The 18,007-nt window shown below is 45.6% G+C and overlaps 1 protein-coding gene across 1 annotated transcript in view; it reads right to left on the bottom strand.

The window, feature by feature from the left end:
- Positions 1 to 18,007, bottom strand: part of ZFR2 (zinc finger RNA binding protein 2) — a 641,917-nt gene that overhangs the window by 494,237 nt on the left and 129,673 nt on the right. The window contains exon 6 of the mRNA XM_069216682.1: positions 9,273 to 9,455. Within this exon, the coding sequence (XP_069072783.1) occupies positions 9,273 to 9,455 (183 nt within the window). The remainder of the gene's footprint in view (positions 1 to 9,272; positions 9,456 to 18,007) is intronic.

Genomic DNA, 18,007 nt, shown 5'->3' with positions numbered 1-18,007 from the left:
AATTTTTAACCCTTTGTGGACTTGGAGTGGCTATTCCCTCTGTTGTATCTATTGTGGCTCCTAGGTATTGTTGTACCTTGCACGGCAGAATGTGTGATTTTGCATAGTTGATGGTGAAACCGAGTTTGTAGAGGGTTTGTATGACCTGATCTGTGTGGTGTGAGCACCTTGTCAGTGAGTCGGTCTTGATTAGCCAGTCGTCTAGATACAGGAATACGTGTATTTGCTGCCTTCTGATGTGTGCAGCCACTACTGCTAGGCACTTTGTGAAGACTCTTGGTGCAGTTGTTAAACCGAAGGGCAATACTTTGAATTGGTAATGTATTCCTTTGAATACGAACCTTCGGTATTTCCTGTGCGACGGATGTATTGGTATGTGGAAATACGCGTCTTTGAGATCTAAGGTTGTCATGTAGTCCTGTTGCTTTAGCAATGGTAACACTTCTTGTAGCGTGACCATGTGAAAGTGTTCTGATTTGATGTAGGTGTTTAGTGTTCTGAGGTATAGGATTGGTCTCAGTGTTTTGTCCTTTTTTGGTATTAGGAAGTACAGTGAATAAACTCCTGTGTTTATTTGTGTCTTTGGTACTAGTTCTATTGCGTTCTTTTGCAATAATGCTTGAACTTCTATTTCCAGAAGGTCTGAATGTTGTTTTGATAAATTCTGTGCTTTTGGTGGTATGTTTGGAGGGATTTGTAGAAATTCTATGCAATAACCATGTTGGATAATTGCTAAGACCCAAGCGTCTGTAGTTATTTCTTCCCATGCTTGGTAATACTGACCTATTCTTCCCCCCACTGGTGTTGTGTGGAGGGGATGAGTGACATGTGAGTCACTGTTTGGTTGTAGGGGTTTTGGGGCTTTGAAATTTTCCCCTATTCCTAGGGAATTGTCCTCTGTATTGGCCCCGAAAGCCTCCCCTTTGGTACTGTCCCTGGTAGCTGGACGGTGTTGCCTGTGAGGTGCTGGCTTGTGTGGCCTGACCCCGAAACCCCCCTCTAAAGGTTGTTTTGCGGAAGGTGCTGTAAGTGCCTCTGCTCTGCGGGGAGTAGAGTGCGCCCATGGCTTTAGCAGTGTCAGTGTCCTTTTTGAGTTTCTCAATTGCCGTGTCCACTTCTGGTCCGAACAGTTGTTTCTCATTGAATGGCATATTGAGCACTGCCTGCTGTATCTCTGGTTTAAAACCAGACGTTCGTAGCCATGCGTGCCTTCTTATAGTCACAGATGTGTTAATTGTTCTTGCAGCTGTGTCCGCAGCATCCATAGAGGAGCGTATCTGATTATTAGATATGTTCTGTCCTTCCTCAACCACTTGTTTCGCCCTTTTTTGTAGCTCTTTGGGTAGATGCTCAATGAGGTGTTGCATCTCGTCCCAATGGGCTCTGTCATAGCGCGCAAGTAGTGCTTGAGAGTTAGCGATGCGCCACTGGTTTGCAGCTTGTACTGCGACTCTCTTTCCGGCTGCATCGAACTTGCGGCTCTCTTTATCTGGGGGTGGTGCATCCCCAGATGTGTGGGAGTTGGCTCTCTTGCGAGCTGCTCCTACTACGACGGAATCTGGTGGCAGCTGTGAGGTGATGAAAACAGGGTCTGTGGGAGGTGCTTTATATTTCTTATCCACTCTTGGTGTTATTGCTCTACTCTTGACCGGCTCCTTGAAGATTTCCTTTGCGTGCCGAAGCATTCCTGGGAGCATAGGCAGGCTTTGGTAGGAGCTATGGGTGGAGGAGAGGGTGTTGAATAAGAAATCATCCTCGACTGGTTCCGAGTGTAGGGACACGTTGTGGAACTCTGCTGCTCTAGCCACCACTTGTGAGTATGCTGTGCTATCTTCCGGTGGTGAGGGCTTTGTAGGATACGCCTCTGGACTGTTGTCCGACACTGGGGCGTCGTATAAGTCCCAAGCGTCTTGGTCCTGGTCACCTTGGCTCATGGTGGTGTGAGCCGGGGAATGTGATGGAGTTTGTGCCGGTGAAACGTTAGTTACAGGTGGAGGAGAGGGTGGCGGAGTTACCCTTTTCACCATTTTTGTTTGTGGTGCTTGGTCTGACTGAAACTCCAGTCTCCTTTTTCTCCTAATAGGGGGAAGGGTGCTTATTTTCCCTGTTCCTTCCTGTATAAAAATACGTTTCTGAGTGTGGTCCACTTCGGTGGATTGCAACTCTTCCTCAAATCTATGCTTTCGCAGCTGAGAGGACAGTGATTGCTCCTCTGAATAGGAACCGGTAGTTGGGTCGGTTGCGGGTCGTTTTGGCACCGAAACCCTGTCTGTACTCTTTTTCGGCTCCGAGGTGACCTTCTTCCTTTTCGGAGTCGAACCCTCTCGGCGTCGATCTTCCTCGGTGCCGCTGTCTCTGCGTCGAGCAGTTTCGGCTCCGCTATCTTGGCGTCGACGTTTTTCAGCAGCACGTTCTCGGTCCCGAGAAGGCTGCCTGGCGGTGTCTCGACCGGAGTCGGACGATCTCGCACCATTTCGGCCTTTTTCGGTGCCGACGGGGGATCGAAAACTACCCCGAAGGGTACCGGAGCTCTTCACTCTTCGATTTGGTGTTGATTCTAACTAAGCCGATCCCGAACGCAACAATACAGACGTAATTTTCCGATATTTAGCTAACTTTCCGTTCCGAAACCCGGAGCGAAAGGAACACGTCCGAACCCGATGGCGGAAAAAAAACAATCGAAGATGGAGTCGACGCCCATGCGCAATGGAGACAAAGAGGAGGAGTCCCTCGGTCCCGTGACTCGAAAGACTTCTTCGAAGAAAAACAACTTGTAACACTCCGACCCAACACCAGATGGCGGGCTATGCACAACATGTGTATCTACAGCGACAGATGCCATCGAACACACTGTTTCCATCCGCTGGCCAAACGGAAATGTCAAAATAGGGTGCCACGCATACCGCCAGCACTGGTAGTATTGTGGCACCCGCGGCTTCGGCGGTCTTTTTTCAAGACTGTGAGGGTCATAGTCTCCTTTGTTGAGGAGCTGCAATATATCTTGCAGCGTGACTAATCGGATTGCTTTTTGAGGTATTTATTGAGGTTTCTTAAATGCAAGCTTAATCTCCACTGCTTCGACTTCTTGCAAATTAAGAAGAAGCTGTGATAGGGAAACTCTCTATAGCTGCTTTCTTGACTTCCTATTTGAGAAGACGCAGATGTTTTTGTACAGAAGGTTGAGGAGGTGTTGGAGGTGGTGTATGGATGAAATTCAGTGTGTGCCCGAACTGGATTAGATCCAGGACCCACTGATAAGTAGTTATTTGCCTCCAGCAGTATAGATGGCTAATTCTCCCTGCTACCTTGGTTGGAAAAGGGAGGGAAGTAGCCGGCACCTGTAATTTTTCATTGTCGATGGTTGGTGCCCTTGTCCTGTCATCCAGATTCTCCTCTTGAAGGAGGTCTGACATAGGCCACCGATGGTGGTTGCGCCTTTGCTGGTAGTGGGCACGAAACTGTTGGTAGGAAGAGGAGTATGTTGGATAACCGTATTGCTGGTATCCCCCTCTATAAAATGGTTGTCCTCTTCCTAAGACTCCACGAAAAGGCAACTTTCTGTATTATAACCCCTTAATGACTGTATCTGTATCTGTTTTTATTGTTTGGAGAGGGTCATCAACGTGCTTTCCAAACAAAGCCTCTCCATCATACGGCAGGTACAGTATTTTGTTCTGAACCTCGGGCCTGAACGTGGTAGCTTTAAGCCAGTCTTCACTGCGTAAAACCGCTGCTCCAGCTAGCTGCCTGAATCTGGTAGTAGCGATATTTATCATGCAATTAAAGACCTCTGGAGATGTGCGTTGTCCATCCATTAAGATGTTTTTGACCTCCCCTTTAATGTCATCTGGAAGCTTGTCTAGATACGGAGCAATATCACACTATAGCCACCTATCATTATCTACCAAGTAGAGCCATCGTATTTGCAGCTCTGACTTTACCTGACGATAAAAGCTTCCCTATGTTGTTGAGGCGTCTACCCTCCTTGTCCCGGGGTGCTGACAGTGATGTGGAAGGATTCCTGGATCTTCTTTGCACTGCCTGAGAAATGGCGTAGTCCAGTTTCGGATGACCCGCCAGGCAGGCTGGTTCGTCTTCTGGGGCCTTACATTTTTTTTTTTAATCGAGAATTGGCAACACTGCTGGAACCTGAGGCTGGATAGCGCATCACCTTTAGGCCCACTTCCCAAATATAATCGATAATGGGCATGGCCCTGATAGAAAGGTTCCTTGAAATCATAAAGGAAACAGTCTGTAGGAAGACTGTCCTGGTGTGTGGTGGACACCTATGGAGTTTACACCTTACTCCTGGCCCAGGCAATCCCTATTGGTTAGTGAACAGTGTCTAGGAAGCCAGGGCTCTCTAATGGTAGCTGTGGTGAGCATTCAAGACTCATCTAGGAGGTGTGTAAACCACGTGCAATACCACAATAGCCACTTTATTAAAGTAACATTGAACTAGATTACTACATGCAGACCCCCAACTCGAGGTAAGTACACACTATATACTATATACATGGTAAGTATTAGAAACTAGAATTGAAAAACAACAAGCATTGGTAAGAAATAGCAGAAAATAGCTAGGGTCCTATGGGGGGGGGGTCAATCCATATACTAAAATAGTGGAATGTGAAGTCAGGTCCCCCACAACCTAGGATGTGGTGTTGTTAGTAGGGAGATGGGAGAACTTGGAACCCCAAGAGGTGAGTACCTAGACGACCCCAGCGACCAGGACAGCACAGGTAAGTTATCTGGTCTTTCCATAGATTAACAAGGGGACTTGGAAAAGGAAGTTTGCAAGAACAGGACCAGTCCAGTGGACCCCCACGGTGGATTCCAGATGAAGAGGACCAGCAAAAGAAGTGGACAGAGTCCAGTCCATGCAGGAGCATCCAGGTGGGGCAGGAGCCACTGCCCACCTTGTGTGTGTGAAGATCAGGGTCGACCGTGGAAGATAAAGATCAGCTGTGGAGCCCAGGAGCTGCAGGGGAGTCCCTGAAGTCGTGCAGACAATGTCCCATGCCAGTCACTGGGTCGGTAATCAAAACACCCACTAACAAGCCTTGGCAAGTGGAAATTCGGGAAAAAGAGGATTTGAAGAGCTGAAAAGAACCAACAAGGTCCAGGGGACTCGGCCTTTGGAGGGGAGTCTGGCCTAACCCTCAGCAGTAGGGAAAGCCAGCTGGAGCAGTCGTAAACCCCACAGGCAACCCACTGGCAGCAGGCACAGTAAGTTGCAGTGAGGCCCAGTCAGCACACCTGGAGAGGAGTTCCACGTTGCTGGAGCAGCACAGAGGAAACTGTCCTTGCAAGGATGAAGTGCTGGAGGCCAGGGCTACTTGGAGCCTGAAGATCGCTCGGAGAAGGAGTCAACAAGCCTTGGCTGCTGCAAGAGTCACAGTGCACAGGGAGTCTGTCCTACAAGGAGAGGCCAGAGCTCAGCATCTCCCAAGTTGGACAGAAGGCAGAGAGGACCAAGCGGACCACTCAGACCTACCACCTGTGTTGGAGGATCCACGCAGTTCCAGCGGAGATCAGATCCCAGCAGCCCGACGTCGCTGACTTAGATGCCTGCGGATGCATGGGAGTGACTCCTTCACTCCAAGGGATTGCTTCTTGCTTCTTTGGTGCAGCTTAAGTCTTGCTGACCCCAGAAGATGCACCACTGTGGAAATGTTGCATTGTTGGAAGGAGCAGAAGAAACAATGTTGTAAGGCGATGTCATCTCGGGTGTTGCAGGCTTGCTTGGTTCCAGAGAGGTCCAGCAGCGGTTCCGATGGCCAGGAGCAGAAGAGGTTGACGCAGAGGAGACCTGATGGAGTCTTGCATGCCAAATCTGGGGACCCACCCAAAAGGCAGCCCCTAAATAGCCCTAACAGGGGGCTTGGTCACGTTGCATGGTGACCACCTATCAAAGGGGGTCACTGACATCAGTTACCTGTCATGACTAAACAAATGCTCCTATATGCACATCTTGCTTCAAAAATAGCAGAATGAAGTGGCAACCTGGAGGAGCTCTGGGCACTCTCCTTCCCCTTTACTAAAGCGGATTATGCAAGGAGGGCACTAAATGTGACCTTCAAAGCAAACCGGTGGCGTGAGGAGGCTACCTCCCCCAGCCTTCTAACACCTATTTGCAAGGGAGAGGAGGATGCACCCCTCTCCCACAGGAAATCCTTTGTTCTGCCTGCGTGAGCTGTTCAACAACCCAAAAAGGGGCTTTGTCACTTTGGAAGGTGACCTCTATCAGAGGAGGTCACCGACATCATCTGCCTAACCTGACAAGTCAGATGATCCCAGGGGCCTCTGCCCATCTTGGTTTCAAGATGGCAGAATGAATTGTCCTCCTGGAGAAGCTCTGGGCACCACCCCTCGGGTGGTGATGGACAGGGGGGGAGGTCACTCCCTTTTCTTTCTCCGGTTTAGCGCCAGATCAGGGACAGGGGGTGCAAACCAGGTTATGAAAGGAGGGCACCAAATGTGCCCTTCAAAGCAAACCGGTAGCGTGGAGAGGCTAACCCACCCCAGCCTTGTAACATCTATTTGCAAGGAACAGGAGGTTGCACCCCTCTCCCACAGGAAATGCTTTGTTCTGCCTTCCCTTGCTCAAGCTGGTCAAGCAGCAGGAGGGCAGAATCCTGTCAGAGGCTGCAGCAGCGTCGGCTGCTCGCAGACCTTGGAAGCATGGTAAAAGCAATACTTGGGGTTTCTCTAAGGAGCCCCCCAGAGTACATGGAATCATGCCACCAATATTGGCATCAGTATTGGGGTATGATTGTGACATGTTTGATACCAAACATGCCTAGGTTTGGAGTTACCATTATGTAGATGGACAACCTATGGCCAGAAGATAGTTAAAATGGCTTCCCAGCACTTACAAAGTCCAGGGAATTAGAACTGGAGTCTGTAGGGGCACCTCTGCTCAAGCAGGGGTGCTCACACACACACACACACACACACACACCGACTTGCACCGTGCCCTCCTGACCTGATGCAGTGATCAGCAGTTAAAGGAGATGAGATATTGGTAATACATAATCATCCCAGTCATCGTGATAGTCCTGGAGTTCCCCTTTTTCTTACTCTCCCTCAGATGATGTGGGGTCATCTACTTGCAACACCTGTGGAGAATGTGGTAACTGTGGGGCAGAAGGCAACTGTTGTGTAGGTGCCGGAGTGGAAGGTTGAAGCGGTTTTGAAACTGCTGGAGTTGGGCTGCGTTAAGCAGGATCTGAGGGTAGAGGGAATCTTCTCTTATAGTCTGATAACATCAGTTGCAGGTCTTCAACTAAGGCAGAAGGAATGCATACCATGTATTTGTGGTACCGCTGGGGTTTTGGAAAGTGTTCTTGTGGTGCATAGAGCTCTTGAGCATAACCTGCCCCCTTCGCAGAACATTCCTGATATTTAACATTCAGTTCCGAAGGGCTACGTGCAGCACCAAAAAGACTATCCTCTTCAGACTCTCCATCCAGGAGATGGGAGGGCAGTACTGAAGGCACTTTACTCCGCGATGTATAGGCCAATGTGATCTCTTTCTCACATTTGTGTTTTCCCATAGGTTTGACAGCCGTAATAGTCGTCTACGAGGTCGTCGACGATGCAAGGTTCAGAAAAGAAGGTTTTAATTTCTTTATTGATGATGGAGTTGTCATCGTCAACGGGGTAAGTACCATTGAAGGGCCTCTCACTGTCGACAGACGTGTCATCGATAGATTCATCATCGACGTTGGTGTTATTTTTGACAGGTGAGTCTTCGTCAACGGAGGTACTGCCGTAGTTGAGGAAGTAATCCTCACCATCGATGAAACAGGAGTACAGCTGGTCGACACTGAGGTCGTCGACGATGTAGATGCTGCCACTGACACTGTAATAGTGTTAGCTGTAGACGCTGTAGCTGTCACAACCCTTGTTGCCGATGGGGTCTCTGCCGCTGTTACAACTCTCGTCATCTAATGGGTCGTCGACTATGATTTTCTCTTTGATGAGCCATCCATCTGTGGAGCAGATGAAGGCTTTTTTAAAGTATATTTCACCTGAGGTGGTGTTGGGGTCTCGGGGGTCGATCTCTGAGGGCTCTTTGATGAGCTTGAAGCAGTCTTTTTCCTCCTTACGCTTTGAAGGGAGGCCACTCTTGTGAGGGGACTTGGATGGACTGTGTGTCTATAGGAAGCCTGAGAAGACTTTCTGGACACCTTCTTAAGTTGTTTATTAGACGAATGAGCTGTTGATTCATCTTTAGGTCCTTTAATAGGCGTCTTCTGAGAGGATATAGATGATGTATCACTCTTATCGTCAGAGGATTCTCTTTGGTTTTTAGCTTCTGGAGCCATAGAAAGAGTCGTCCTTCACAGTCCTTTAGAATCTTAGTTGAAAATGTGCGACATACATTGCAGTCCTTGGTTTTATAGGATGGAGAGAGGCAGTATATACAATTCTGATGAGGGTCATCTGTGTGGAGCCTCTTTTTACTGCAAGTGCCACTGGGTCTGAAGAGTCTTTTTTTTAGGTTATCTGACATATTAACACTGGTTTGAGACACCAAAAACACAGAATACCTAATGTTCGGGGTAAATCTGTGAGATGTTGTTGAGAAAATCAGTAAAAAACGTTCTTGAAGAGTTCTGACAGGAAAAACTGAGCAAAGCTCAGTGGAGACTCCCTAGCACGATAGCAGTAGAAAATCTGAGGGACTGGAGCTTCTCTCAGGAAAGTTCTAAAGGGTGGTGTCTCCTGATTGGTTGACTGTTAAGTTTAGTCCTTTTTGAATAATGACTATGATATGGTACTAAAGTACTTGGCCTAAGGCTTCTATGTTTATGTCTATGTTGACACTACTATTTTTTTTTTTTATTTACCAGGGACTCCCATCTCGACAAAGGAGAATAATTCAAGCAAGTGAAAATTTCAATACTTGAGTAACATCAAATACTGAAAAAAAAGGGCGGATGAGACGGGCCAGCAACATTAAATTATGTTAATTTCATGATTCCTAAGGACAATGCAGACAGACATGCCTCAGAAGAAACGTTGTAATTATGCACCATGCTATGGAGAAAAGACAAGGCAACACCAATGCTTTCTGAGACTTCACATTCACGAAAAAGAATGATTAGACAAAGAGTTGCAGCCATGTAACAGAGGGTTAGAAACAACAAGATGAATAAAGCAAGGAACTGAAAGTAAAAAAGAGTTGGAAAGAAGCAAAGTAGGATGTGTGTGGAAGACTTTGGGTAGAACCATGTATGAATTACACAGCAAATCAAACCTGCCTTTTGATGCTTGGCTCCACGGATATGGGCAGCATATGCATCTGCTCCTGTGCAAGAGACATCGCAAAGTTCACAGCGTAACTGGGCCTGTACTCCTCGGGGACCAGTGGTTATCGAACTCCCAGTCTTCTGGACAGCTTCCTTCTTTTTGTGCTTTTGACCCTCCAAATGCTCCTGGTATGTCTACTCTCGGTAAAAAAAGAAAAACCTGTCAAAGTAGCATTTAGTACACATAGTACTGAACATAAATTCCCACTTATACTGTGTGTTATCATAGGACACCCGAAAGTGATAGGGTGCTTATGGGGCTTACCATTCTACAGGATCTCAGGGACAATGGCTTCACCCAATAGGAGCAGGAGGGCAACAATCTCCTTCACAACAACACTCACATCTCCTCTTATCAACAAGGCAAACAATGTGGCAATGCTACTGAGAAGCAATTATGGGGTTTGAAAAAGAAATATACAACAAGGTATTTAACATTGTTTTTACTCCAACAGGTGAATAACACCACATTCCAAGGAGAAAGGTGACCAGTTATTCCCACTTCGACTGGTAAACATGCAAATGGAGAAGGGTCTTTCAAATGCAACCCATTCTAACTTGCATGGCTACCTAGAGCTTCTGTACAGAACAGGAAGCACATCAGTGGTTCATAAGCTTTCTAGAAATTGGACTCTAGATACTTGCAAGCCTGGTTTTGTTACATGGTTAAAAAAACAGGATTCACTGAGACTGACAAAACATCACTAATCCAAGGTAGCCTAATTCATGCTAGACAGCCAAGTTTTCAAGTAGGTTTCCCAAAAATGTGTACTATTTATTACAAGAGGAACAAATTACTTACCTTTGGCAATACTTTTTCTGGCGGCTACTCTATCTTAACACAAATTCCTCACATTTAGAATATTCCCAGTCCACATACTGGATTTAGAGAAACTTCAAGCTACAGCTCTTCAGCTCCGCAGGAACCGCTACTGCCTCACATCACCCTACGTAGTAAAGTCAGTTTCTGTATTCTTCTTCAGATGTGGCTGAGCTCATGGTAATTGAAGGTGGCAGTACGACGAAAAGTGACATAGGAACTTTTTACCTTTTTTGGGGCTTTTTTAAAGCATCACGTCCCGTTCTCTAATGGCGTTTGAATACATTGTGGCGCATCTGTTGCATGGCTTCTAATAATGTTTGGATCCAATACACTAAAGATAGATGATATTTGGGCCTGTGACCAACATCTGCTTCCGGCCGCTCAGCACAGTTTGAAACCTTTAGTTTTTGTGGGACGTATCTCTGATACACTACCAGAATTATTTTGAAAGTCAGTAAATCACCGACAAAACTACGAAAGTGGAAGTTTCTATCTGCTTTGAAGGGCAAGGAAAAAAAAGAAACAATGTCAGAGTGCATGGGTAGCCCCTACATGCAGTTCCATGCTGTCACATCTGAAGTCACTGCGGTGTCAAATGTACCATGGTTACTAAGCTACACACAGCATCTAACAACTGAGAGATTGTACCATTTATACTCATAATTAACATGAAATGTTTATGAACTAATGCATAATAATGCCGCATAGAAAATGTATTAATGTACTTTTGTTAAAAACGTGCTTGAAATGTGCCCACGGGAAGTGGCCACCAATGTATACAATGACTAATGAAACTGACTAATAATAATGAAAATGAGATGTTAAGTATGATTTTACACTAATATTAAGAGTTATATGTTAAGGTTTTGCTAATAAATCATTTAGGCCTTAGTTAGCATGAGTCGAGGCCTAGCTGCCCGGTTTCATATTAAATGTGTTTTTCTAACGTGCAGTGTGCTGACTTGCTGAAGGACATGTACTCGTATTTTTCCAAAGCTAAAGGATGAATGTAACCGTAGTAGATCCGTTCTCATGAAATTCGACTTACTAGAAGAAACATTTTTGCTGAGTACAACACTGTAGACAAGTTACAGGTACAAGGTCGCATGAACCGATACGGACAATGGACCTACTGACTGAAGATGCGAGAGGACCACGAGAGTATGAAATCATACCGGACATTCTGCCCGTTGGAGACGTCAATCACAAGAACCAATAAACTACGTGAGAACTGTTATGGGGTGACAAAATTTGATACTAGCACTGTGAACCCATTGGATGAAGATAGTGGGGTGCCAACCCTAACCAATCAAGAATTAGGGGACTGTACAACAGAAAAGGGATAAAAACCTTTGACAAGAGGAACCATTAGGAGAGATGCCATTGCGAACTTGTTATGAACCAGACACTTTGTCACTCTGCATAGAGACTTTGCTGTTTGGTTCTTCAAATCATCCTTGCCTTGCCTTGTCTTGCCCATTATATACTTTTCCTCCTTATGAGGGAAGTGTCCCTTCTTACCCGTCTTGCTGAATTCCCTGACTGATGGCGAATCAACTGATGTCCTGAGGACAAAGTCTGAATCTGTATGCTGACCCATTACGGAGGGTAACTATATGAGCATGAAATTATAATTGTCTGATTGCCTTTCCTTTCTAGGTACCAACTGCTTTTTTTGACAGAGACCATATTTAGATGTTTTCTAAATTCATGTTACCAAATTGTTTTGCATGAAGCCCAACATGCCAATGCTAATTTGAGGTTAGTTAAGGGGTTCACTAAAATGGACGCAAATAGATAAATGACTGATTCAATGCTTTGTTGAATAATGCTCTAATGATACTCTGCTAAGGATAACCTATGTTGACGTCATGCTATGTTCTAATGTTTGTGATCTTTGCTTTGATTAAATCTTATTCGAGTTGCCATATTACGACTATGCTAATGTGCTTCACGGTTTTGAGACTAATAAACCTGCTAGTAGAATTGTAATCAATAGGGAATAAACATCACAAAATCGTACTAAACTGGTGTGGTTATGCATGCCTGAAAGGTCTAATTGATGACGTTATTGACTTGTTGATTGACATGTTGATAAGTTACCTCATCCTAAGGTGTCTTCAATCATGGTCAAAAGATTCATTGGCCTAAAACGAGCCCCAGAGTGAATAAATTGATCAGATTGGGACGCGTTAGCATAACCTCTCAATGAAAAGCATTCTGGGGTTGTCAATGGAACCTTAACATGGTGCTGAGCTGGTCAGCATGATCACCTGAAAACACCTACTTGCTCAGCGCAAGATGAGAATACAAAATTGAGAACTAATGTAAAAGTGTTTAGCAGAGAGAACATCAGGAGGCAGGGCCTAAGAATGGAATCTCTCCTCTGCCTCATTCCACTTCACTATGTCTGTCGAGAACCCCTTAAATGTCCAAATGAAATGAATTATCTCAATTGTCAATCAACAAATATAGCTGGAGAAGCTAACCAGAACTAGTTTGAACTTACCTGACAACGACATTTATGTCAAATTGGAGAGATAACACAAGCATTTGTGTTCTATGAGAAACAAAAGCAACATTCAGAAAATCCAATTTTGGAAAATGAACTAAAATGGCTTCCATTTAAATGCACAGTATTGAAAATGTCACTTACCCAGTGTACATCTGTTCGTGGCATCAGTCGCTGGAGATTCACATGTTCTGCATAGCTCGCCATCTGGTGTTGGGTCGGAGTGTTACAAGTTGTTTTTCTTCGAAGAAGTCTTTCGAGTCACGGGACCGAGTGACTCCTCCTTCTGTCTCCATTGCGCATGGGCGTCGACTCCATCTTCGATTGTTTTCCCCGCAGAGGGTGAGGTAGGAGTTGTATTGTAGTAATAGTGCCCATGCAATGGAGTGACTAAGTATGTACCTATTTAAGGCTAAAATAATATATATACAAATATACAAAGTTGAAGCTAACTTCCTAATTGCTACAGGCTCCCGGGGAGGTGGGTGGGCAAATGTGAATCTCCAGCGACTGATGCCATGAACAGATGTACACTGGGTAAGTGACATTTTCAGTTCGATGGCATCTGTCGCTGTACATACACATGTCCTGCATAGACTAGTAAGCAGTTATCTCCCCAAAAGCGGTGGTTCAGCCTGTAGGAATGGAAGTGGTTTGAAATAATGTTCTTAACACGGCTTGACCTACTGTGGCTTGCTGTGCGGATAGCACGTCTACACAGTAGTGCTTGGTGAACGTGTGTGGCGTAGACCATGTGGCTGCCTTACATATTTCTTGCATTGGGATGTTTCCTAGAAAGGCCATGGTAGCACCTTTTTTTCTGGTTGAGTGTGCCCTTGGTGTAATGGGCAGTTGTCGTTTTGCTTTAAGGTAGCAGATTTGGATGCATTTAACTATCCATCTGGCTATACCTTGTTTTGATATTGGGTTTCCTGCATGAGGTTTTTGGAATGCAATAAATAGTTGTTTAGTCTTTCTGATGTTTTTCGTTCTGTCAATGTAGTACATTAATGCTCTTTTGACATCTAATGTATGTAGTGCCCTCTCAGCTACGGAATCTGGCTGTGGGAAGAACACTGGTAGTTCCACTGTTTGATTTAGGTGGAATGGTGAAATAACCTTTGGTAAAAATTTAGGATTAGTCCTTAGGACGACTTTATTTTTGTGTAGTTGTATAAAAGGTTCTTGTATTGTAAACGCCTGAATTTCGCTTACTCTTCTTAGAGATGTAATGGCGATGAGAAATGCAACCTTCCAGGTTAGGAACTGTATTTCGCAAGAGTGCATGGGTTCAAAAGGTGGACCCATGAGTCTTGTTAAGACAACATTTAAGTTCCATGAAGGAACAGGTGGTGTTCTTGGTGGTATAATTCTTTTAAGCCCTTCCATGAATGCTTTAATGACTGGTACCCTATATAGGGAAGTTGAATAGGTAGTCTGCAGGTAAGCAGATATTGCCGCAAGGTGTATTTTAATGGAAGAGAAGGCTAGGCTAGATTTTTGTAAGTGAAGCAAGTAACCCACTACATCCTTTGGAGTTGCGTGTATAGGTTGGATCTGATTATGATGGCAGTAGCAGACAAACCTCTTCCATTTACTTGCATAGCAGTGCCTAGTGGACGGCCTTCTGGCTTGCTTTATGACTTCCATACATTCTTGGGTAAGTTGTAGGTGTCCGAATTCTAGGATTTCAGGAGCCAGATTGCTAGATTCAGCGATGCTGGATCTGGATGTCTGATCTGTTGGTTGTGTTGTGTTAACAGATCCGGCCTGTTGGGCAATTTGATGTGGGGTACTACTGATAGGTCTAGCAGTGTTGTGTACCAGGGTTGCCTTGCCCAAGTTGGTGCTATTAAAATGAGTTTGAGTTTGTTTTGACTCAATTTGTTTACCAGATAAGGAAGGAGAGGGAGAGGAGGAAAAGCGTAGGCAAATATCCCTGACCAGTTCATCCATAGGGCATTGCCTTGGGACTGCCTGTGTGGGTATCTGGATGTGAAGCTTCGGCATTTTGCGTTCTCTTTTGTTGCAAACAAGTCTATTTGAGGTGTTCCCCAGAGTCTGAAGTAAGTGTTTAGAACTTGGGGGTGAATTTCCCATTTTTGGACTTGTTGGTGATCTCGAGAGAGATTGTCTGCAAGTTGATTCTGGATCTCTGGAATAAACTGCGCTATTAGGCGAATGTGGTTGTGAATTGCCCATCGCCATGTTTTCTGTGCTAGAAGACTCAACTGCGTTGATTGTGTCCCCCCCTGTTTGTTTAGATAATACATAGTTGTCATGTTGTCTGTTTTGACAAGAATGTATTTGTGAGTTATAATTGGTTGGAAAGCCCGTAATGCGTGAAAAACTGCTAGCATTTCTAGGTGATTTATATGCAGTTTTGTTTGATGTACGTTCCATTGTCCTTGTATGCTGTGTTGATCGAGGTGTGCTCCCCACCCTGTCATGGAAGCATCTGTTGTTATTACGTATTGTGGCACTGGGTCTTGGAATGGCCGCCCTTTGTTTAAATTTATACTGTTCCACCATAGAAGCGAGAGGTAAGTTTGGCGGTCTATCAACACCAGATCTAGAAGGTGACCCTGTGCTTGTGACCATTGTGATGCTAGGCACTGTTGTAAGGGCCTCATGTGTAGTCTTGCGTTCGAGACAATGGCTATGCATGAAGACATCATGCCTAGGAGTTGTAATATCATCTTTGCTTGTATCGTTTGTGTTGGATACATGCGTTGTATGATCTTGTTGAAATTTTGAATTCTTTGTGGACTTGGAGTGGCTACTCCTTTTGTTGTGTCTATTATGGCTCCCAGGTATTGTTGTACTTTGCACGGCAAAATGTTGGATTTTGCAAAGTTGACGGTGAAACCTAGTTTGTAGAGGGTTTGTATGATTTGATTTGTGTGTTGTAAGCACTTTGTTAGTGAATTGGTTTTGATTAGCCAATCGTCTAGATAGGGGAATACATGTATTTGCTGCCTTCTGATGTGTGCAGCCACTACTGCTAGACATTTTGTAAAGACTCTTGGTGCGGTTGTTAAACCAAAAGGCAATACTTTGAATTGGTAATGTATTCCTTTGAATACGAACCGTAGGTATTTTCTGTGAGATGGATGTATTGGTATATGGAAATACGCGTCTTTGAGGTCTAAGGTTGTCATGTAGTCCTGTAGTTTTAGCAATGGTAACACCTCTTGTAGCGTGACCATGTGAAAGTGGTCTGATTTGATGTAGGTGTTTAGTATTCTGAGGTCTAGGATTGGTCTCAGTGTTTTGTCCTTTTTTGGTATTAAGAAGTACAGTGAATAAACTCCTGTGTTTATTTGTGTGTTTGGTACTAATTCGATTGCATTCTTTTGCAATAGTGCTTGAACTTCTATTTCCAGAAGTTCGGAATGTTGTTTTGACAAATTCTGTGCTTTTGGTGGTATGTTTGGAGGGAATTGTAGGGATTCTATGCAATAACCATGTTGGATAATTGCTAAGACCCAAGTGTCTGTAGTTATTTCCTCCCATGCTTTGTAATAATGACCTATTCTTCCCCCCACTGGTGTTGTGTGGAGGGGGTGAGTGACATCTGAGTCACTGCTTGGTTGTAGGGGTTTTGGGGCTTTGAAATTTTCCTCTATTCCTAGGGAATTGCCCTCCTCTGTATTGGCCCCGAAAGCCTCCCCTGTACTGTCCCTGGTAGCTGGACGGTGTTGCCTGCGAGGTGCTGGCTTGTGTGGCCTGACCCCGAAACCCCTCTCTAAAGGGTGTCTTGCGGAAGGTGCTGTAGGTTCCTCTGCTCTGCGGGGAGTAGAGTGCGCCCATGGCTTTAGCAGTGTCAGTGTCCTTTTTAAGTTTTTCGATTGCCGTGTCCACTTCTGGTCCGAACAGCTGTTTTTCGTTAAATGGCATATTGAGCACTGCCTGCTGTATCTCTGGTTTGAACCCAGACGTTCTTAGCCATGCGTGCCTTCTAATGGTCACAGATGTATTAATTGTTCTTGCAGCTGTGTCTGCTGCGTCCATAGAAGATCGTATCTGGTTATTTGATATGTTCTGTCCTTCCTCAACCACCTGCTTTGCCCTTTTTTGAAGTTCCTCGGGTAGATGCTCGATGAGGTGTTGCATCTCATCCCAATGGGCTCTGTCATAGCGCGCAAGTAGTGCTTGAGAGTTAGCGATGCGCCACTGGTTTGCAGCTTGTACTGCGACTCTTTTCCCAGCTGCATCGAACTTGCGGCTCTCTTTATCTGGGGGTGGTGCATCCCCAGATGTGTGGGAGTTGGCTCTTTTCCGAGCTGCTCCCACTACGACGGAATCTGGTGGCAGCTGTGTGGTGATGAAAACAGGGTCTGTAGGAGGTGCCTTATATTTCTTTTCCACCCTTGGCGTTATCGCCCTACTTTTGACCGGCTCCTTGAAGATTTCCTTTGCGTGCCGAAGCATACCTGGCAGCATAGGCAGGCTTTGGTAGGAGCTGTGGGTGGAGGAGAGGGTGTTGAATAAAAAGTCATCCTCGACTTGTTCTGAGTGGAGGTTTACGTTGTGGAATTGTGCTGCTCTAGCCACCACTTGAGAATATGCTGTGCTGTCTTCAGGTGGTGAGGGCTTTGTTGGATATGCCTCCGGACTGTTGTCCGACACTGGGGCGTCATATAAGTCCCAAGCGTCTTGATCCTGGTCACCTTGGCTCATGGTGGTGTGAGCCGGGGAATGTGACGGAGTTTGCGTCGGTGAGACGTTAATTACAGGTGGAGGAGAGGGTGGCGGAGTCACCTTTTTCACCATCTTTGTTTGTGGCGCCTGGTCTGTTTGAAACTCCAGTCTCCTTTTTCTCCTAATAGGGGGAAGGGTACTTATTCTTCCTGTTCCCTGCTGTATGAAAATACGTTTTTGCGTATGGTCCACTTCGGTGGATTGCAGCTCTTCCTCAAACCTATGCTTTCGCATCTGAGAGGACAGTGATTGCTCCTCTGTATAAGAGCCTGGACCTGGGTCGGTTACGGGTTGTTTCGGCACCGAAACCCTGCCTGTATCTTTTTTCGGCTCCGAGGTGGCTTTTTTCTTTTTTTAGAGTCGAAACCTCTCGGCGTCGATCTTCGTCGGTGCCGCTGTCTCGGCGTTGAGCCGTTTCTACACCGCTATCTCGGTGTCGTTGCTTCTCTCCAGCACTTTCTCGATCCCGAGAAGGCTGCGTGCTGGTGTCTCGACCGGAGTCGGACGATCTCGGCACTGTTTGGGCCTTTTTCTGTGCCGATGGTCGGTCACCGAATTTATGGGTGGAGCCATGGCCTGGTGGCAGTGGCGTCCCCTGGGCCTTGTCACTTTTCTTATGTGTTGTTTTCGACGTTTTACTCACGGTTC

Source organism: Pleurodeles waltl, chromosome 12, assembly GCF_031143425.1.
Source record: "Pleurodeles waltl isolate 20211129_DDA chromosome 12, aPleWal1.hap1.20221129, whole genome shotgun sequence".
NCBI classification, from domain to species: Eukaryota; Metazoa; Chordata; class Amphibia; order Caudata; family Salamandridae; genus Pleurodeles; species Pleurodeles waltl.
This window is presented reverse-complemented; position numbering and strand designations above follow the sequence as displayed.